Genomic DNA, 23,301 nt, shown 5'->3' on the forward strand with positions numbered 1-23,301 from the left:
AGAAAAATACCTGAGTTGCAAAACAAGTTACTACAGCTTGAAAAAAGAGAAAACCACATCAACTTTGAACAGTTTGTCTTTATTATTAGACTTTTGTGTTGTAAACACTGAAAACTGCAGCAGAGGACAAATGAAAGAAGCAGCTCCTTTTATCCTTTTGCATGAATTAGTGCATAGATTTAACTGTTTAAGGAAAAAAAAATCAAGCAAACATTTTAGCATAAGCTGCTTTCTCTTTCTCCTTTTGGGCTTTTATCTTCTGCTTGATTTTGAGTGTTTCCGTCTGGATAGCTGCTCAAAAAGAAAATGACAGAGTTACAGTCATCTCTCTACATCAGGTTTCCTCATAGGTTAACACCAGGTCACTGCTGGAACTTACCTATGTTATTTCATAAAACTGCATTTAATCTTTGACTAGGTCAGATACTAGCAGCAAAAGCCTTGTCCCTTGCTTTGTCTCAACTAGTAAGGCAACCACATAGAGGAGCATGCAGCAAGCATGGTGTGGGAGCCAATACAGAACTTAGGAGATAAAAATCTCACCCAATTAGACCAGGAAATTAAGCTAGTAAGAGCCCTGTGAGGTACAGACATAGTTCAAGAGGGAATGCTGCTGACCTACATAAGCAGGTTTTCCAGTGCAACAGAAGCATCACTGCTGTATAAAATCAGGTTTTCCACCTCAGTGGGTTCTGTGCTTGGAACATCAGTGTTTAAACTAGCATTTTAGGCATCACACTGGTATGAATTCCAACTGAATACTACCCTGGATACATTGTTAAATACTTAAGGGAATTTTAAAAGAAACAGCTTATTTTACCTTTGTCTTCAGGGGCTATTTCATGAGCCTTTTTAAGATCAGCCTTAAATAAAAGAAAAATATAAATTAGTGATCTGACAGAATTTTAAATTTAAAAAGACAAAAAGAATTGATCATTACCAGCGCTTGATCGAAATCTTTTATTCCCTGCCATCCTTGAGCCCGTCTGTAGAGAGCTTTAGTATTTGCTGGATCTATTTTAAGAGCCTGTAAATTTAATAAAATTGTCACATTAACATTTCTTATACTTCACAGCCTCCCATCTCCACAAATGGCACAATTCACACCAGCAGACAATCTTCACAGTTGGTTTGAGGGTAAGCTGTCAAAACATTAACTGTGTCAAAAGGAATGCTATAATGCAGCACACTGAATAGCAAGTAATCAGCTTCAGTACTGCTGCAGCAAAAGTGGTCTTTTGTGAAGGATGAGCACATACAAAGCCCAAATAGAACAGCTGGTGTGTGTGTTTATATATAGATAGCTGTCAAGGCTCAGGAGTTGCTGCAGTTCAAATTATCCTAACCTTGAGTCCCACAGGGCACCTCTATTGCAGCTCCTTCCTTCGCACCAAAACCTCCTCAACTGGCATCATAAATAAAGAGATTTCCTGTCAGGATTTTTTTCACTGTGGGCTAGAAAAATACATGCAAGCAATCCATCTCATCATGCTTCAGGAACTTTGCCAAGTTCCAATCATTACACCTTTTTTGAGCTGAATGTTTTCAATAATGTGTATATGCCAGCTCTAATATGACAATATCAAAATAGGAAATACAGTGCCTGGGCAAAGAGATTGTTCCACTATTTGATTACTTTGATTATTTCTTCAGAATACCTTGGATAATTTGGTCAGTTAGCTGTTACCTTACCGTACCTGTGAAGATCACATTTTTACTGCAGTTAGTTCTGTAGTGTGTTTTTATTTTAAAGAATATAGTTTCTCAGCATTTAGAGGAAATGTCTTCACAGCAATGTGTTGCTTTATTAATTTATTAACCTTAAGTCATTAACAGACAACACATCCATATTTTCATATTTTTTAAATCACTTGGGCACTGGCTGTTAATACAAAGGAAGTATTACTGTGGGTGCTCCTATTGATCTACCCACTATAAAGCCTTCAGCCTCTTCTGTGCTAAGAATTAGTCTGGATTGTATACACAGAGTAGCATTCTTTGGTTTTACCTTGACCATTGTGCTTACAGCTATTTCAATGCGAGGTTTGTTTGAACAGGTTCAGCTGTTCATAATTCATTATTTACACCAAACAATGCATGTATTCCAGGCTGGTAATTTAAATTGCTTTTGGCCTTGTGAAATCATAAAAGTGAAAGTGTACAGTCTGTCATTAACAATTACTTAGAACTTTATTAGCTAATTTTAGGAAACTGGTGTTCTGATTAAAGCACTGACACAGTTATGAGACATAAGCTAAATAACTTACAGAAGTCTATTATAGCTGTGGAGTTGCCTTCATTTAACAATTGTTTATTCTTAAAAAAAGGAAGTGTGATTTTCTTCCCACAATGGCAAGTATTGTTAGTTATAGTAATTTCTACCTGTAACACATTTGTTTCAGTTTTTACCATTTTCTAGGTGACAGATACCACATTACACAATATTTTTCCTATTTTCTTCTTTCCTCATTCCCCATTTGTCCATTCTAAATACAGGTTTATGAAGGTTTTCCACCATCAGCAAGCTAGAAAGCAAGCCAGCTTTCTAATGACTTCACACCCAGATAAGCTGAGACTCCTGCTTTCAGCACAAGGCCCTAGGAGATGCTGCTCAGGATCCTTTGCTAACAGCTAAGAGCATTCTTTCCTCTGTTTCCTTCATATTACTGGAGTTTTACTGAATTATTTAAATTTTCCTCAAATTTACTATATTTTCTCTATGCCCATGTCACTGTTCCTTTTTTTTTTTTCTTCCTTTAATTCTACTGGTTTTCTTTCCAGATTTATCATTACCTTGTTTCTTTCTTCCTATTCAGTCATTTGATTTCACCACTAAGCCTATCTAAAAAGTTAGTTACTTAGTTAGAAAGTTCCTGCCATAAATAAAATACAAGGCCATCAAATCTAGAGGCAAGTAAAATATTTTGCTCATACTCCTCTTCCAGAGAAAAGTATTCCTCTTTCACTGAACACAGTTTAACTCTTTGTAATGTGAGAAGTAGCTCTACAAACCAAACTGACAATGATGTGCATTTTTCCTGGCAGTAACCAACAGCCCTCTTTTGTTTGTTTCTAATGATTCATTTCAATTTCAGGAACTTTTAAAAAGCCACATATTGGAAAGTTAGTACTAACTTCACTGTGAGCTTCTACTTGTTTACTTTCAAAGCATAAGCTTGTCAGAAGACTTTAAAAAAACCTTTGTAGTCTTATGTCTATACAGGCCAATTCTTGCCCAAGATACTGAACATTACAATTACCTCTGAACAGCTCTCAATGGCTCCCTGCCAATCTGACAGTTTTAGTTTGCAAGCACCAATGTTTAGAACACAGGTCAAAGCAACAGTCTTTAACTTGGGTTTGTCTGCCTCCTCTGCCACTTCTTCAGAAGCTTCTACATACCTGCAGAAAAACAATTCACACACAACATGGATTAGTGTTGCAAGTTGCATTTTGTCCTGCCCTCAGCTATCTCTCCACAGATATGTGTGAGGTGGCCTATCCACACTACTTCCAAAGCAGCTTCAATTCAACTGTTACAAATCTTTATTAAACTAAATACATAAACCTCACCCTAACAAAAACCAATCAACTCACTAAGGAATGTTTTCCTGTAATTCTTAGTCCTCTACTGTATTAGCACATTATTTTTCTTAGACAAAAGCACTATTGTATTGCAGGAAAACATCAGAATTTATCTCAGTTTATTCTCAAAAAACATGTTGCTCATCAGTGCTAGAAAATCAACACCACTACTGCACCTTCCACGTTCACGAGAAGATTCATCTCTTCTTGAGTTCTCTCAATAATCTTTTAATTAGCTTAGGCATTTGTGACTAAAATCTGAAGCTAACTTTACTTTGTAAAGGAGTGTGGTTTATGATCATTAGTAACACCACTTTCTTCCCACTGTCCTCCTTCATGACTGTTCCTAAACTTCAAAACTGACACTGGTTCAGGATGGAGCCACAGCAGTTACAACATCTCTGTTTTGAAAGCACATTTCTTAATTTACAATGTGCTAATGCTGTCTGGTTTTTATTTCCAGTGGCAAAGGTCTGCTGTGGATACAAAAGTTTTAACTCCTTAATGGTCTATTTGAAAAAACAAAAATTGTGCTTGCATACATTCACATTTTAAGCATGCCATGAATTAATGTAGTCTTTGCAGATCAGGGCCTATGGAAGTTCACTTTGTGCATGCCCTGTTTTTTTTGTTGTTCATATATAACCTTTGGTTCACAAAAATTAGCAATACTTAAAAAGTAAATTAGATGCTTTGTGCTTGTAAATTAGATGCAGTCCCAGTGCTTGTTCCACTTGCTAGGCATCATGCAAAAGATGAGAACAAGAAGAAAGAGCAAACATGTAAAAGGTAAAGAGAGTTAAAACACAAATCTGCATTGTGTTCAAAACAAACGGAACACATCTATAATTTTATAAATCACACCAAAACACGAAAGACTGCAACATTCTGGACATAAGATTAGAGTTTCCAAGTCAAAGAAATCAGTGAAGTAAGTATCAAGGGAGATAATAGTAACTAATACCTTTTGTTGTTTTTAAAAAAAGGTGTGAATTCTAACATATAAAATGTATTTTTTAAAAAAGCCGAAGAAGCAATAAAACAAGAAAAATAACAGAAGATTACAATGGTTACTGTAGGTGAAAAGAAAAACGCATTTTCAGGTGGTGTGCCAGGTGAATTGCACCTAAGCCATGGCATACCCTGGTAAGAGCTATTCTTTTCCTATCAGTTCTGGTGAAGTGCCAGCTAAAGGTCACCATCCTACATGAAGTATTAGATTCTAAGCTACAGTAACAGGGCATGTCCATAAAGGTATGGCCTATAAGGAAAAGCTGGAAAGGTCAGATTCAGTTAGTCTAGAAAAATTACTACGATTTCCACCTACAAGGACAAATAAGCACCAAAGCAGCTCAGACAGGAAGAGCCTTCACTGGGTGTGCTTAAAAGTGATATACCTGGCAGTTACTTAAGAATGAGGAGAGAAAATGGACAGATACAACAAAGATCCTTAAAGATCCATTCCAGCCTTTTTTATGTACCATTTCGAAAAGGTTTGCATAGAAATCCTTTTTACTTTGGGGTTTCTGTTTCTGTGATGGGCTTTTAGAGGGCAGATCGAGACACTGCATCTTGGGTTAGTATCTGCAATTAAAGGATTAATTTTATGGTTCAGAAAGGTGACATTTATTTGAAACCCAGTCTGCTAAGATCTCAGCTGAAGCACTAAATATGCCTAATTTTTTTCTTTATTGTCACTGTTGCTTACCCAGTGATCATTAAGAAGGTCAGGATAAAGATCAGTAAGTATAACTTTATTTTTAGGAGATGTTCATGTACTTACAGCAAAAATCATGAAAATATGAGAGGAGCAGTATGGAAACAAAAGCAGAAAGACTATGATTTTGAAGGTAAGTCTGAATTATACATGAAATCAGGATGATGGTATGGACCCAGAGGAAAAAAAAAACCCAGTAATGAATGAGTAAGGGCCATATTTGTCTTTTGAATTTATCGATTTCCTAAACCTACTGCTTTTTATAAATCATAGTAAAGCATTTCCTTTCCTTGCTGTCCATTAACTACCCTGGATACTACTGTGCTTTTCTTCTCAGGTATGTATCAGCACAGTGGCAGTATTATAAAGAGTATTTAGGCAGTTCTCAGCAATACTTCCTGCCTGTAGCTTTTACCTAGCAATGAGGAGAAGACCTACTTGATTATGTAGCTAAAAATCAACCAGATGTTTTCAAGATTCAGACGGCTCTTTGTTTAAAAAAGAAAAGAGCACTGCACCAAGCACCTTTTAAAGGCACAAATCATTGCTTAATAGTGGTATTCATTTGGGTTACAGGAACTACCTGATTGAGGGATGAGAGCCTTACCGTAAACTTTTACTATACTTTTTAGCTGCCATTGCCCAATTTTGCGATTTGAAGAAAGTATTTCCTATATTCTTTGTGTCTTCTGCTATGGCCACAATCTTGTCAACCTAATAAAACAGATGGGAAATATAAAGGATAAATGTATTTATGAAAGAAGTCGTGAATTAACTAATGTTTGACAGTACGATCCCAGGCCCATCCTCTTTCAAGGTTTATAAAATCTCAGAATAGAAATACTCCAATTTTAGACAAAATACTACCTTCAAACCACTCCTGTAGTATTCTCTACTTTATGTAACACAAAGATCTGAAAGATGAAATTTCTAGTGACTTTTCTACAGTCTAAATGGTGAGAAAATACTAGAGAAGACAGAGTAGTCCAATTCTTTTCCCTAAATGCTGCTACCCACATAGAGCTATATATAAAGCCATTATATATAGAGCTATATATATTGACCATTATTTGAAGAAAAGAAGATAAATTTACAGGCAAAGTATTCAACCAAGACTGTCTTATTCCTGATGAAATGTCTTCTGCTTCGCAAAACAGTATCACTCACATGAACTCTGCACACACTCAAACTGGAAGTCATGTCAACACAATTCTCCTTCTCTCTGAACACTTAACGTCTCAATGGAAGGACAAAAGAACTGCCTGTCTTGATCAAGTCCATAATTTCTACTTCCAGAATTGTATACACTTCAAGTTACTTCTCTAGTGGTAATTATAAATAGTCTATAATTACAGCTGTCTACTCTACCCTACTAGAATCAGGAATCTTGGCAAAAACTGATCAGTGTGAGCTCAATGTCACTATGGTTTCTGTAATTAGTTTATATGAACAAGTTTCAAGTTAAAGAGCACAGGCACCTGCCAACTTCAATTCTATACCACATCCAAAAACATTTTCATAAGTTGAAGTGCTTCTCAACAGCCAAGGAGTTTGTTTTCTAGCTCAAATGGTTTTTTACTATTCTAATTCTTTATTTGGAATCTACTCATGCAGCCCGCTTTTCTTCCCTCTCTCACAAATCATTGTTTGACTTACAGTTTGTCTAGTTCACCTAGGTGAGAAATTAAAACCCTGCAGAAGAGCTGCTTTCACCAGTCCGTTCCCTAACTCCCAACCACAGATATTCTGCAGGTTTGAACAATCTAAAAAGTAAACAACTACTGGGAATTAAGAACAACTAGCTCTGATGTAGTAAAAACCTTTTAAAAAGGCCAATCCTTTATTTCCAATAAGCGGGGAAGAATCTGTTAAAGGGTGAGTATTTTAAAAAGTGTGTAGATAACATTAAGTTATTTGTCTGCAGGATGGAGTTCTAGTAATTGCAACCTGACATTACAGCACAAACAAAAATAAAAAGAAATCAAGAAAAGAAAATAAGTGTGACAATTTTCAGTGAGGTTTTGGTTACTGGGGGAAAAAATGGGCTGAAATTAGCACTGAAAAAAAAGAGATAACAATCCCTTCCCACACAGCCTTCTCTTTTTTAAAATGGAATGTCACCATTTAATCAGGACCTCGATCCATTCTTAAGAAAAAAAGCTGAATGAACATTATCACAGACACCACGTAACTCAGATCACCTACAAGTCTTGCAATCTGTAAAATACCCAAGAAGAAAAATACTTACATCTTTCAAGTCTACATCTGAATCTTCAGGAAAATCTGGATGAGCATCTCCAGATCCATCCTGGGGAGTAATTCCCCAGTCATCTCCTTCCTTTAGCTCTCCACATTCGGCGATGACACACAACTGAAAAAACCGAAGTGTAAAGAGTAGTACTGCTTATTAAGACAATTTTTAAAAAAAGCAGTAACTTTCAAGTGCTCTTTGAAATTTTTGAAAGTCCATAAAAAGGCTTTTTCATCTGTTGTTTGGGTGCATTTATTTCAGAAACCCATCACATCATTAGCCTATCCTCATCAGAAGGCTTTTATCATACCAAGTGTTATGTTCAGAGGATCAGCATTCCTAAAACACCATACCCACGCTTCACAGGGAGGCTGGAAGAGGAACTGGCAGCAAGCTGAAGTGCAGCAAAAAACAAGACATGGAAATTTTACTACGTTAGAGAAGACAGTTCTTTCTTCAACTGCCAAGACTTTTAAAGTTAGAGGTATTAATTCATCCAACACCCACAAACTGCTATGACCTACACACCAACTGCTTTTTCAGAAACATGACTTCTGACATAAAAATTATAAGAATTACGTATCATTTAGGTGGGACTGTGAATTCCACCTTTTCATTTCATCGCCCATCCTACATTTCTGGCAAAGGCTTCCACCCTCACAGCTGTGTTGAACAATAAATGGTTTGTGCAAGGAAAATGTACAGTGCAAGAACAAAAGCCTCTTAACAAGGACCGTAAAATGGAAATTACCAGTTAGTAAAAATAACTAACATTTAATAGTTCTAAATATTACACCAAGAATTTAGAAGAAATGATTGTACATCATATAATGAAATAATAAACATCATCCCTCAGTACTTTGCATATTGCTTACCTTTGCAGGATTTTCTCCTTTTACTTCCACGTTTTCTAGTATTTTAACTACACCCATTCCTTTGAGCACTTGGCCAAACACCACATGTTTCCCATCCAGGTGAGGAGTAGGCACCGTTGTAATAAAGAACTGAGAGCCATTAGTACCAGGTCCTGCATTTGCCATGCTCAGCAGACCTGGTTTATCATGCTGCATTGTGGGGGGAAAAAAATCATCAACATTTAAAATATGTTATAAAACCATATGGAAGATTCTGTAAGGCCGATCATAAACACAGCCAGGACCGCCATAACAACTTGGTAAACCAATTACATACAGGTGCCAACTAATTTTACCCACCATGACTGAAGAGGGCAAATGCTGAGCTCTGGGTCTTTAGGTGCCCCCTACCAATCTAGCAAGCACAGCCACATGTGACTTAATGCTCTAACACCTGTCTGCTGCTTCTATACTCTACCCCCTACACAGCTGATGAGTTTAGGCAGATCACCTGAGAAAGGAGTGAAGTTCCTCACTGAATTATTTAAGACCACTGGCCTTAAGAAATGAGGCTAAACACCACTGAAACCAACTTTAATGTTGAGCTGCTAAGATGGGTATGTCATGTGAATTTTGTAAGGACTACTCGCACAAAGTATGGTGTAAAACTGGGGAGTTTAGAGGACTGTGGTCTTTGAAATTCATGGGTTGGTGATTTTGTTTGAGGATTTTTTTTATCTCCTTCACTTTCCTAGAGACAGTTTTTAGTCTGTTGGAATTTTTAACTATATAATTATTTTGCCACTTTGGCCACTAGGCCTCAAACTAAAAGAAAATTGTTAAACAGCCTAATTAATGTAAGAAGATACTGTTTATCCTGTTTCTTGCAAGTACTTTTTCCTTTTTTGACCTAAGACTTTTCTTGTCCCATCATGTAGGTTATTCTGCACTGCAAAAATTTTTTTCTTATGTGTTGTGAATTTTTTCTTGTCTGTTGTGAATGTTTTGTTTAACTGGCACAACCCAGCCACAAAGACATTATTCTCCCCAAGCTGGTCTGGTTATTAAGTGCAAGGAACTCCATTTAATCTAAGTGAGGATGTTATACCTAGACACTGGTACACATCTAAAGCATTGATGCTGTGGTACTGTTAAGAAACTTGATAATGTGGGAAGGAGCAGAGGAGCAAAAAATGATGATAGTACACAGCCACAGAAACAGATTTCAGAGCTCAATGAGAGGTTGATTGGTTTGAGATAACAGTCTGAGCCTGGTGAATTTAAGCATCTGCTTTTTCCCTACATTCTCTACCAGTTTCGAGAACCTCTTGTTTTGAAAATTGTTTTCCCACGCAGTGTTGGGATTTCCATAGTGGCAGGGAGACCTCCTTGCCTGAACTGGTGATCTGGTCATAAGGCACAGTAAGTCTGAATCTTTTCAGTCAGGATTTGGCTTAGAACTCTGGGAAAAGGGTCTACAGCTGAGAGCCAGAATCACACCCAGGCAACAGAAAGGTACTGGAATCTTGGCTTTATTTGTTCTAACCTTGAAACTTGCCCTGGGAGTCAGAGATGGCAAATGACAGAGGAGTCTGTGTTCAAGAGCAAGAGAAGGCAGCTGGTAGGACTGTAGCCTCCAAAGCAAGTATCTGACACTCTGCATTGTAGTTGCTAGCTAAAAAGTTAAACAGAAGGGTTGCTCCCCAGCAGATTTTTGCAAACACCATTTGAGGCTGATCACTGCTTCACTGCCTAAGCCCTGTAAATCTTAGCTTTTCCCCCCCCTCTCTCCCCAGTTACAGCTAGTGCTAGACAGCAATGGTTTGTAAACAAAAAAACAAGTAACAGTAAGTTTTGGTGTAGCCTTATACCTGCAGGTTTACCTTTTGTCTGTAAAGATGTGGGGGGACAAGTTGGAAATTATAGAGAGCAGTCTGGTGCCTTCAGTGTCCCCACTTATACCCAACCCCATTTTGTCTGGGACCAACCAGATCAATTGTAGTCTCAAATTATGAGAGTGTCTATAAGGAAAACTGTTGTCACTCATGAATTTTCTTGCTGTGTCTTGAAAAACATTGCAGACAGATGGAGTGTCTTTCTCATTATGGTTTCTGTGGTCATTTTGTAAGCTTATAAAGCAAGCAAAAAAATCTGGACAAAATCAGATTCTCTGACAGATCCAAGGCTTGCAAAACTATGCCATAGTAACAGTGCTTGGGGTTGTGTAAGTTGGGTGTTCCACAACAGCAGAGCCATTAGCAGGAGAAGAGGCATCAAGAAAAGTCTAGTGGGATTGATCTGAGATGATAAGCTGACTACTGACAAAAAATTTGCAGTTTACTGCAATTTGCAACAGTCCATGCAACCAGCACAAGAACAAACACTTCCAGTGTCCTCAAACATCAACAAAAACAACTTTGTTTTCTGAGATAGTGGGTGAGAACACTGCAGGGCTGCTGGATTAAGTGCAAGGGCCAGTGAATTTTTACATAACAGAGACATTTAAACTCCCAGTAAAATCCTAACATACTTGGCAAACAGATAACAGGAATCAAGCTCTTAGACTCGGTACAGGATCCAAATGGGTTATTCAACATATCTCTGGAACTTTGACAACACTTGTTAGAGCTGAGAAGTACAGAAATGGGAATCATTTGTATCATGTTCATTATTACCTCCAGATCTCAAAGAACAACCAAAAACATCATGACACAAAGTCAGGGATGTGACTTCAGGGATGTGATCCTGTGACAGTACCAACAGACAGACACTGTTAGCAGCAGTGCTGTGGGTACCACCAGAGTGTCAGACTTCAGAGAACACAACTGGAATTATCTTTATGATGAACACTGGAGTCACATTTCTAGTTATTGCTCCAAACTTAAGTCCCTTCAGTCTTGTGAAGAGTGGCTGAGGGACCTGAGGTTTTTGAGAAAAGAATGTTCAAGGGTGACCTTATCACTGCCTACAACTACCTGAAAGCCCTGAAATCATAGTGTGGGGGTCAGTCTGTTCTCCCACACAATCAGCAACAGGATAAGAGGAAATAGCCTCAAGTTGCACAAGGGGAGGTTAAGGTTGGACACTGTCAGGAATTTCTTGACAGAAGGGGATGGGCTGCCCAGGGACATGGTGGAGTCATCATCCCTGGTGTTCAAGACCTGACTGTATATGGCACTTAGTACTATACTCTAGCTGACAAGGTGGTGTTTGGTCAGGGCTTGGACTCATTGATGCTAAAAGTGTTTTCCAACCTAACAGACTGTGATTCTGTGAGCCTGATACAGGATTTTGTTATCTGATTAGTGGAGGACTGCTGTATTTTCTTCTCCTAAAATACTCTTTGAGGGCAAGTACAACTGCAGTCAGGGCTTTGCTTTAACCATGGGACAGTGACATCTGTAAGTTTTTCAGTCAGTATTGTTCATATGCTACCACACATAACATGATATGAAAATGCTTAGTGCCCATGCTGACAATTGTTATTACTGCAGCAGGAGTAACATCACTGAAATGTCACAACTGAATAAAATCAATGTTTTCAACAGAGTACCTGATAATGAAAGTTTTCATCTTCAAATTTTTCACCATATATACTTTCTCCACCTGTGCCATTTTGGTTTGAGAAATCTCCACCTTGAACCATAAATTGCTTAATAACTGTAAAAGAAAATAGTTATAAAATGTATCAGCAAGGCACAAAAGCATGAGGGTAAAAAAAGAGATAAACAATTCTAAGATGAAAAGCAATCCTTGTCACCAGCACCTAAATGGAACCAAAATCCATCTTTTATTTACCAAGTGTCACCTAAGTACTCCTTTTCAGTTATGTGGATATCACTTGATATTTAAGCCTTTACCTGAAATTCATTTCAACCTGTTAACAACTCAGAGTAAACTGGTTTTGCAAAATTACTAGTAAATTTATAATTTACAATTGTCAGTGCATGGTAAGAACACGTAGTCATTAGGAGGATCAAAAAGTGAAAAACTTTCCTTCAGTAAAGTTGCTTCTTTAACAAGTACTTGAAATATTATTTAATGTTATTTCAAATATTCATGGCAGACAACTTTTGTTACCAATAGGAAAACTGAGGATTTCACAGAACTTACTTCTGTGGAAAGGACATCCTTTATAATGGAGAGGTTTTCCAGTGGTAGGCCCTGTTCCTTTTTCTCCCGTACATAACGCACGGAAATTCTCAGCAGTTTTAGGTACAATGTCAGCAAATAATTCAAAGACAATGCGTCCAACTGAAATGACAAAGAGAGAATAAGACATTTTTAAGTCTTGTCCTTGGCATGGCAATGCATTAGCATTATATGTCAAAAGAAATTAACGTTTCAAGCTTTATTACTATTATTTTTATTTAGATTACTATTTGATTTCCATCTTAGGGTTGCTCCATGTAAATTGCTTGCAGAGTTACACTGGGTTTTTAGCAATGTTATTACCAACAGTGAATTCCCTGTCAAGAATAATGTAGCAGGAATAAAGGCAGATTCTACCAAAAACTAATGAAAATGCCAAATGCATTTTCTACCAAAAAAAAAAGGTGTGTGGGAAATCACACACACATATAGTAAAGCCAAATCGTGAATTTTAATATGCACACTTATTTTATGTCAATTTTAGTATATATGTAGGTTGTCCAATCAAAAGTAGATACAATACAAAGACTGTTTTGTGGAGACTTTTAATCCATAAAAGCTTATGCTAAACACATCCATTACTCCTCACTCTCTTAAACCTGAATTTTACTAAGACACAGTGATAGACTTTATATGCATGTGAATAATGGCTATTTACAATTGGAGGCACCACAAGCAATAGTTTAACAATTGCTGTACATGTTTTAACTGAAGGGAATTAAACTTGAGTAGCAAACAGATCCTGTAATTGCTGATAAATGGATTCTGTGCTGAATTGTCATTCCTTCACTAACTGGCTTCTCACAGGGCTGTTTCTCACTCCTAGCAGCCTCCATCAGTTGACGCTCCGGTTTTCTCATCAGCCTCACAGTCAATTAATTAACATAACTTCACTCTACCGGTAGCTAAATGTAAATATATTGATTCTAATTAATACAGGAATGAAAACAAATTAGACAACTGAAAGTCAATAAAAGGCAAATCATCTCACAGACTTTCTTCTTTTATTCTTCTGGATAACGGAATGAATAAGTGAAAAGCAGTATCCTGCCATGATTTAGGCAGTCCCTATCTTTTTCCATGTAAATTTTTTAAACCCTTCAAGCAGTACCCCAGCTAACTTGCTGTTGTTTCCTCATTTCCATTTTGACCGTTTGCCCAGATTTCTGAGTGACCTCTGGCAGCACTGGCGCTGCCAAGAGAACCAGGGCTACGGTTTCCCCGAGCTTTCCCCGCGCAGCCCCCGCTGCCGGCCCGGCAGCCAGGCAAGGCTCGCCGTGCCGCGGGGCCTCCGCGGAGACGGCGGGGCCCAGCCATGGGGTCGGGGGGCGGCTCCGAGCGAGGGAGGCCGCGCTCGGCACGGCGCAGCACGTGGAGAGCGCCGCGGGAGCGGCCGCACACGTGGGCAGCGCCGGGAGCCGAGGCCGGGCAGCGCCGGCTGCCATGGGAACGACGGGCCCGGCCCCCGGCATCGCCCCCGGCACCCCTCGGCCGGGCGCCTGTGCTGCCATGTTGCCTTCCTCGCCATGTTCCTCGGGCCTGTTCGCTCTGGCGGGGGAGCCCCGCGGGGAGGCCCGTTCGCGGCGGGGCACCCTCCTCCTCCTCCTCCCGCTGCCGGGGCTGTGCGCTCGCAGCCCGCAGGGCAGCGCCCGGCCCGGCCCAGGGTCCCCCCACGTCCTGAACGCAGCGGCCCGGCCCGGCCCGGAGCCGCTCCTGCAGCCGGGCCCGGGCCCCGCGCGGCCCGCACTGCGCCCCGGCCCGGGGAGCTCGCCCGGGTTCCGTCGCGCCCCCTCCCCACCTCGCTCGCCCCCGATGTCCACATCGAAGAAGGCGCGGGGGTTGCTGGCCTTGCTGGGCCGGGCGACAGGGGACGGGTGCGACATGCCGCAGCTGCCCGCTGGTGCGGTGGCTCCGCCCGCTCGGCCGCCCGCGATCCCGGCCGCCCGCGGGTCGGGGCCGCTCGGCGCTCCTCCCACCGGCGGGGGCGGGCGGCCGGTCCCCTGGAGCCGGGAGCCCGCAGACGGCCGCAGCAGGGGTCCGCCCCTGGTCCTGCCTCTCAGCGGCCTTAAGTGACTCGGAGATAATCCGCAGAGAAGGAGCATTGCTTTCTCGAGGTTATGCACACACACAAGGCCTGGAAATAGGGGGAAGGAGAGAGATTTTAGGTTTTGCCTGGGTTTATATTTCATGAGAGAAATGGCAGGTTGTGTGAAAAGTGGTGATCCGTGGTAAAATGGACAAATTGTCCGAAGTGACTATTATCCTATAAAGATTTAGAAATGCAGAATAACTCCAGCCTTCCTAAGGTCTGAAAACAAAATATGTTTCATCCCAAAGGATGAGTGTCACAATAATTGCTCCAAGGCAAACAATCTCTTTCGGACATTTGTATTGACTAATGGACGTGAGTACTATCAATGCACTTGATTGGGGCTCCTCAAGGTGTTCCTTGATTCCCAAGCAGGTGAATGGTTCAACATGGCCAAGTCCCATACTCAATGGCATCCTGGAGGCAAGGTACCTGTGGCAAAAACAGAAGGGGCAGAAGAGTTCTGGGGTCTGACTTCTGCAAACTTATAGTCCTTCTGGGAATGCTGCTGATCAAAATGAGCCTCTTTATTTCTTGGACTTCTCTAATCCATCCCAGAAACCTCTCATTCTTTGATTCATTGTGTTCTCCGAAGGCTTTCTCCTGTAATTCATGTCTGTATGTCTGGACTTGAGCTTCATGGAGCTGGTTTTCATCTCTCTCTCAGCATGTTCTCAATATTGGATGTGTCAGAGGGCAGTTGTAATTCCCAGATTGAAAGAAAATATAAAGTAGCATTTATATTAATCACTGCAGTCTATATACTGCATTGCAATCATTCCCACACATCTGCACAGATGTTGGGTAGGAGAGGTGATTGGCACGGAGTGCTGTTACACATTGCATCTGGGAACCCTTAACAGAAGGAAAAGCCATCTGCTACCATCTGGGAACACTTAGTGAGAAATCAGTGGAACCACACTGAGGCATTTCTCTCTCTGAGCCAGGTCATGCAGCTGTGTCAGGGATTTCACATGTTCCACGATGTCAGAGGCCACCAAAGCCTTGAGTCATCTGTAATTCATGAGGCATTTGGCCACGGTCACTGGTTGAGATATTTTTATCATTATGCTTAGCCTAGATGAGGTGCAGTGGTGTAGGAGAAGTGGTCTCACACCAGCAATGTGCACTTGCCACCCCGTAAGCCAACCATATCCTGGACTACATTAAAAGCAGCGTGGCCAGAAGGGCCAGGGAGACAATTCTGCCCTTCTGCTCTGCCCTTGTGAGACCCCACCTGCATTCAGCTCTGGGATCCCCAGCACAGGAAGAATGACAACCTGTTAGAGCCAGTCCAGAGGAAGGATACCAAGATCATGTAAAGGATGAAGGGATGATTACAGGACCTCTTCTAGGAGGAAGGGGTGAGGGAGCTGGGATTGTTCAGCCTGGAGAAGAAAAGGCTCTGGGGGAGAATTTAATGGAGCACTTTCAGTGCTTCAGGGAGCCTATAAGAAAGACAGGGACAAACTTTTTAGTAGGGCTTGTTGGCAGGGGCTAATGGTTTTAGACAGAGGAAGGGTCAATTTAGATTAGATAAAAGAAAGGTGTTACAATGAGGGTGGTGAAACACTGGAACAGGTTGCCTCTAGAAGTGGTAGATACATCATCCCTGGAGACATTCAAGGCCAGGATGGGCAGGGGTCTGCACTACCTAGTCTAATTGAAGATGTCCTTGCTCATTGCAGGGGAGTTGGACTAGAAGACCTTTAAAAGTCCCTCCCAACCTAAAATATTCTATGATCTCAGTGAGTCAGTTGCTAGCCAAGTGAGTAGAATCTATAAGAGATTTCTGTAGCAGACAGCAGAGTAAAGTGTGTGTTGTTGGTGTGTGTCCCCCGCAAGAGCTGTTGGCAGCTTCCTCCCAGGAAGAAGCAATGATTCATTCTTCCAGGAGTAGACTTATTCAGTCCCTACTGGGTTTTATTGCTGGTGAAGTTGGAATAGTTTAGATTCTAGATGAGTAATTCTTTTTACACTAGTTGCTTGGAAGTCCCTATGTGCAATGTCCTTTAGAGGTACAAAGAAAGATGCATCTCCATGATAATTTGGAGATGTGAGCTGAACAAGAGAGAAATCAAGTGATTTTCTCAGTGTCAGTTGGAGATTATGGAAAATATGTGAGCTGAATTAATATCTCCCAAGCACTGCAGTAGCACAATTAGTTTCACATTAATTTATAGTCATTGACAGATTGTAAAAAACAAGCATAATGTGACTTATGTCATGAATTTACTGAGTGATTTCATGTTCAAATTCATATATTAAATTATACACTGAATTTATATACAAATAGCCTCTTACAAAGTCAGACTTCCATTACAAAGTCCTCTAAAATCTGTTTTCAAGCAGTAAAATCTCCCCTGTGATCCTCTAATCCTTTGTGATCTTGTAATTTCCTATCACTAAAATACCTCTTTTCTTTTGACAATTCCAATAGTTTATGTAGCAAATGCCTGTAAAACAGTACATTGAAAATACTCACTATAACTGAACTGTCTGGTTAATTTTAATTTTTAATTCACATATTTATTTTTCCACACATACAGTTTGGCTACCCAGTAAAGTAGTTTGAGTATTATCAATAGATAAATGGGCTGTGAGCCCTTGAATCCTGAAGCAAATGGCTTCAAGTAGAGGTCTCACTTCTACCAAGTACATCATACTTCCTGGAGTATGACCCTCCAGCCTAATTAAACTCAAGGATCAGCCTGTTATAAAATCTTTGGTTTTACTTTGTCGTCCTTCACTGACTGAATAAGCAAGCAATCATTGATAAATGCAGAGAAATACATATGTAATTCTGAAACTGGGACTTTGATGGAATACACAATAAGTGGATTTATTTCATAATTATTCTAGCCTGTCATTCCCCAGTCATGAAAGAATAAAGTAGAAAATAAAGATTAGTTATAGTTGCTGCAGATTGTGTTAAGATGGGCAAATGTGCACACATACAGACAAGGATTTTTTTTCTTTTTGTTTTTCTTGCTTTTTTTTTTTCACCTTTAAATCTGTATTTGACACTGTAAAGAAAATAGAGGCTTAAATATGCTAATTCCACTGGAAAGTGAGTGCTTTGGCTCAGTGCAGGACTGCCTTGTCTACAGCTATTAAAAGCCATTTTGCTTTGTACAGAAGTAATTATATGTGAGGTTCTCATTGGACTGAACCGCAGCTTCAGAATGTGGTGCAGCACTGAAGGGATCCATCTGACAAGCAATTCAAACACATACCTCATCAGCTTTTCAGAACAGCTATCAAGAAGCTCCCAACATGCAAACATTCTTGGAAAGGATGCTTTCACTGCTGGCTGTGAAAGAGAGCAGCCACTCAGCCTTCCCTGTGCCCTGTGACACACAGGGTGCATCATGTGCTATTCCCATGTGACCTGGCACATCAAGGATGTCACCTTCATGAGAGACACATGAGACAGGAAAAATAAATCTGGTTTTTCACCATCAGGTTTATTGTTAACCCACCCGCACCAAGTCTTTTTCTGCATAAAATTGAATAAAGAGGGCCCAGATTAAACTCACACTGAGCAGTTACTAACTAGTGCAGATTCCTCTGAGTTAAAATGCAATGTTAAACAATGAAAGAACTGCATGTTCTTGTCTGAAAATGTTTTAAAAAGAAAATTTTCCACACAGAGATGACATGACAGAAACTGAAAATAAAGTCATGCATTTACTTGTCACTAACTTTCAGAGATGCTGATCCCTGAAGAAATGGTTAAGATCCAAGCAAGAATAAGCAGACTTTTTTTGCTATGTATTTTTGGTCTGCTTAAAACATGTTGTAGATGCAAATATTCAGATTCGTGCTAAGGAACTCAGGCTGTGAGGAGGCATGGAAGAGGGTGCCTGTGACTTCTTGATAACAGCAGAAGCCATGGCTTTCAAGGAAAGGCCCAAAGTGTCAGCTAGCTGCTGGTCACCACTGCAGCAATGCAGGATATCAGTTTCGTTGCTAAATTTCTGTCCTCAGTTTTGATACAAATGTATGTCCTGATATTATTGCAATTTCATGTAAATGCATGTTTATCACTGTTACCACCAAAAGGTGCTGAAATATCAATTATAATGACTGCAGTCTTTCTTATGTAGAAAATGGTTTTGGTCCGCACCTAATGTGAGTAGGATGGAGATCCTGGTGAACTACATCTTCATGGACTTAAAGACAAGAGTGCAGCCAGCAAATAGGAAAGCCTATGGCAGATTTCACCACTGAAAATCCAGGACATGAGGATTTCCAGCTAGACTGGATGGAGTCCTGGGCAAGAGACTTACAAATAAAATTTACCAATGCTAAGAGCTTTGTTGAGAAGAGGAACCAACCAGGTTCTAAACAAGTGTTTGAACATTCAGAGGTATGTACATTTTCAGGCTCTTCTGGAGGCTCTTCTTTGCTTTAGGAAATTTGACAAGATGCTTATGTACAGTAGTGATCCAGAGGACTGTACTTATCACCTTCACACAATCCAGTTCTCTCCAAATTACTTGGTATTTATATTTTGGTGATTAAAAGAAGACTTTCCTCATCTGGCCATTCTCTTTGCTTTTAACACCAAAGACTATTGAAAATTAAATGTTTCATAACATACATCAATATTTCCCAGTAATTTTGAAACAATTAAATTAATATTTCCCTTCAAACTCTCTTTGTTTTCTAACTGAATATGTGTTCCATATAAAAAGGCATGTGAAACTGCTTATCTGTATTATGGCAGCACCTTTGTGGCTCTGTTCAGGGGCTGGGGAAAGTTGCTGCAGCAACAGCTCAAGTTATGTAATGCTTCAGTGAAGGATGAGTAAGCTGGTTTGCAGGGGGCTGCAAGCCCAAGCTTTCCTTTTCTGTCTGTGCTTGTGAAGTGAAATACATTTTACAATAGGTTTTTAAATCCTCTATGGAGAGTAATTTAGATTTAATGGACTAAATAGTAATAATAACAATATGGAGAGAGAATAATTCTGGGTATTTCTTAATATCACATTTTACTTGGCATGTTTGAATTGGCACTTAAAACTGGATTTTATTTATTTTACAGAATCAAAAATGTTGCTGATCCATTGCAAAGTGTAGCAAGGCTTACCTGTGCTCATGTAACCTAAATAGCATGAATTACTGCACTAAGCAGTAAATCATAAACAAACATCTTGGATTACCAAACTTTCTGTTAAATCTTCAGAGTTTACCTGTTCTGGCCTCTCACTTCTCTTTGTAGTACCTCTAAAGCCTAGTTCTGACAACAGAGGTTTAGGAGCATTTTGGAACTGTGCATTCAGGACTGAGCAGAGTGGAATGAAAGCATCCATAAAGGAACTGAACATCTCATCCAGGTGTAAGTGATGGGGAAGCAAAGTGTGACTTAGCAGACTTGGCTTTTAATCCTGCCCGTCTTGGCTGTTAAACCTGGCTACATTTTCAGGAAAGAATCTTTAAAGAGATGTATGCACTATGAAACACTGATATGCTTTTCCAAGCATTCAGCGATGCTGGATTTGAACGATCCTTTTTATGTATTGTCAGTTTCCTAACAAGGTCTCATCTATTTCTGCATTGAGAATCTGGCTCCTTTTCTGACTTAAGTTTAAACAACTAAATTGATTTTCTCTGCACATAAAGAGTCTGACCCTCAGGCAGAATATCAGTTTTTGATTTTTAAATGCCATTTTTATTTCCTGTATTTCCTAGAAGAAGTGAGGGCTGTAGACACACCATCTTGCTGTAAATGATCTTTGCTTGACAACTGATATGGCTATTTTCTTTGTATCTGGTCCTATTTTGCACTCTGGGATTAGTGACAAATCACTGCATTGGCTTTGCCAGGTATTCTTTATAGCCCAACTCTCTCTGGGGTGTGACAGTGCATTCTGATTGTGAAATTTTTTTTGATTCTGCTGTTTTCCCTTTTTGTTTTCTTTTTTCAGAAATAGCCTTCAGAACACTAGTGTCTTAATGTGTTGTTATCAATTTCAGTAGTGATGGTCATACACATTAAACAGAACACGCTGAGAACTAATTTTGCACTGAGCATCAGCCAACATGTAGGGTGCATTTACACTGCTATTTGTGAAGAGAGCATCCCAATTGTCTTCACTGACTTTGTTTTGCTTCACATTTTGGAGTGGCATCCAGGCATACAAAGTGGATCATTTTCAGATGAAACTAAACCACATATTTTTCAGAAATGCATTCAGTGTTCTTCAACCACTGACATGCATTCTGCTGTCAGGACCAGTCTGCAATCAGTCCAAAATAAAGGACTGGTAAAATGTTTGTGTAAAATGTAAAATATTTGTGGTGTGGACATTGGGAGACGACTGGTTGTTAGCCTGATTCTGTCCCCATTGGTCAGCACTCCTTGCTAACACTGATGGACCTAAGAGGGACAGCCATGGTATCTGCAGCTTTAAACATTCTCAGCACTGTTCCTTGAGTAATGCAGTCCAGTGATTATTTCTGGAGCTGGATGCCCAGATTCTCATTTGTGTTGATTACTGTGTCAACTATGATGTCTTTCATCTTGTCCAGCCACGCCCTGGTATTCACCTTTCTGTGTGCTATCATCATCACATGCTCTCTCTTCTGTCCTTCAGCTTTCTTCGAGTGGATTGACTCTAATAACTGGGGGCAGTAACAACATCCAGGCTGAAAGATTTACATTGGGTATTCAGTCTCACAGAGGAAGTGGTGAAAGCCCTCCTGAGAATGGATCTCCGTACAGGATCAGTTGAGCCTTACAAGATTCCGTGGGGTGTTATCAAGGCCTGATCAGATTACCAGGCCAGTAGACAGTCATCTCTTATTTTAAAGAGAAATCAGCTTCTCCAGACAGCGAACGGCTGTCTCCAAAATAGGTTCACCACCTCTTCTACCACTACTGGATGCTGAGTTTGCAGACAACTATTGTAATGATTCTTTACAGCTATTATAATAACCACTATTGTCCATGTCTCATCTTCCAGTTTCCTAAAAAGAGCAGGAAGTAATTGTGATTCTGCTTTTCTTGGGGTTTTGGGGGGATTTGTTTGGTTGGTTTTTGTTCCACCACAGTATGCAGTGACTTAGCTGGTTGAAAAAGAGCATTTGAAGTTATGTACTCTTGCTGGGTACATGAGGGTGTCATCCTGCTGCTGGGCAAAGCCACGCAAACAATCCTTTCCCTCAAGTTAAACAAACATAAAGCTCCAAATGATACCTAAACACTGTAGCCTCATCTAATTATTTGTGAATAGAATAGATCTGTGTGAAAATAGGCACCATTCCAGCAGACCTACCTTCCTGCAAAAATATTGCTGCTTACCTGGTCAAAGACTAAAGTAAAAGTGCAGATTCTTCAAGGGAATCACAGTACTTCTACAACTATATACCAGGGATTTCTCCATTACAGATATTCTAGTTCTGTCTAGGGAGAAAATCCCATGAAAATCTTCCTGGACCAGTGACAGTCCGGTGTATGGAGCAAAACAAGGGATGTGAGCTTCCTGAAACCCAGTGGACTTTTGTCAGTCTGTGGGTTTGGCTGGTGTGAGAAGGCTGGGAGGACTCTTGGACACCACATTGTGCTGTTGGCCCAAGCAGGGAGCCCTTTCTAATATAGGCAATGCTTTGTTCTTGCTTCACTGCACAAATATAGTGTTGTTAATCACAAACACATCATTTACATGTGTGCACACATATGTACGCAAACACTATTCTATCTGTAGGGAAATGTATTGTAAAAGACACATTATCCATGTGTGGATGTGGATGAAAAACTCAACATATGCTGGCAATGCGTGCTTGCAGCCTAGAAAGCCAATCAAATCCCGGGCTACATCAAAAGCAGAGTGGCCAGCAGGTCGAGGGAGGTGATTTTCCCCCTCTGCTCTGCTCTTGTGAGACCATACATGGAGAACCACACGCAGGTCTGGTGTCCCCAACATAAGGAGTTGTAACCATTGGAGCAAGTCCAGAGGAGAACCACAAGTTTAAGAGGACTGGAGCACCCCCCAAACGGAGACAGGATGAGAGAGTTGGGGCTGTTCAGCCTGGAGAAGTTTGTGTGGAGAGCTCTTTGCAATCTTCCAGTATCTGAAGGGGCCTCAGTGGAAGCCAGAGGAGGAACAGTAGTGATGGGACAAGAAACTATGGGTTCGAACTGAAACAAGGGAAATTTAGGTTAGATATTAGAAAGACATCCTTCACTGTTAGGGTGGTGAGAATCTCGAACAAGTCGTTCACGGAGGTTGTGGATGCCCCGACCCTGGAGGTATTCAAAGCCAGACTGGATTAGCCCTTGAGAATTTAGTCTAGTGGGAGGTGTCCCTGCCCATGGGAGTGCAGTCTGTGACCAGGTGACCTTTAAGGCCCCTTCCAGCCCCTTCACACGGATTCTCCGGTTCGAGGTAGGGGCACACGCGGCGCGGCCCGGCCGGGCCCTGTCCCTTTAAGGCCGCCTCCGCGCCCTACCACGTGCTGGGGGCTGGGCGGGGGCGCCGCGCAGCCAATGGGGACCGCCCCAGGGGCGCGGCGCCACCGCGGCCCCGTCCCCGTCTCCGGCTGCCGGCGGCGCGGGGAGCGCTGCCTCGCTCTGCCCTGCCCTGCCCGGTGCACGGCCGGTGCCAGCGCCGCCGGCCGGGAGCGCCCGGCCCCTCGGTCAGGTGAC

The 23,301-nt window shown here is 40.8% G+C and overlaps 1 protein-coding gene across 1 annotated transcript; it reads right to left on the bottom strand.

Annotated features, from left to right (window-relative positions):
- Window positions 1–60: 60 nt before the first annotated feature.
- Window positions 61–14,518, bottom strand: PPID (peptidylprolyl isomerase D). Its single transcript, XM_059844458.1, has 10 exons — window positions 14,358–14,518; window positions 12,521–12,661; window positions 11,961–12,067; window positions 8,429–8,617; window positions 7,551–7,673; window positions 5,910–6,016; window positions 3,261–3,402; window positions 941–1,027; window positions 821–863; window positions 61–291 (listed from the first exon to the last, which is right to left on the bottom strand). Exons 1-10 carry the CDS (start codon window positions 14,440–14,442, stop codon window positions 203–205), a joined length of 1,113 nt encoding a protein of 370 aa, XP_059700441.1. The 5' UTR covers window positions 14,443–14,518; the 3' UTR covers window positions 61–202.
- Window positions 14,519–23,301: the final 8,783 nt, after the last annotated feature.

This window comes from Haemorhous mexicanus, chromosome 4, assembly GCF_027477595.1.
Source record: "Haemorhous mexicanus isolate bHaeMex1 chromosome 4, bHaeMex1.pri, whole genome shotgun sequence".
Classification (NCBI taxonomy): Eukaryota; Metazoa; Chordata; class Aves; order Passeriformes; family Fringillidae; genus Haemorhous; species Haemorhous mexicanus.

Coding starts and splice junctions, on each gene's coding strand:
- PPID (XM_059844458.1), bottom strand. CDS start 14,442: ATGTCGCACCCGTCCCCTGTCGCCCGGCCCAGCAAGGCCAGCAACCCC. Junction 8,618..11,960: donor ATGAAAACTTTCATTATCAG/GTACTCTGTTGA, acceptor CCCACAATGCAG/CATGATAAACCAGGTCTGCT. Junction 864..940: donor AAGATTTCGATCAAGCGCTG/GTAATGATCAAT, acceptor CTTTTATTTAAG/GCTGATCTTAAAAAGGCTCA.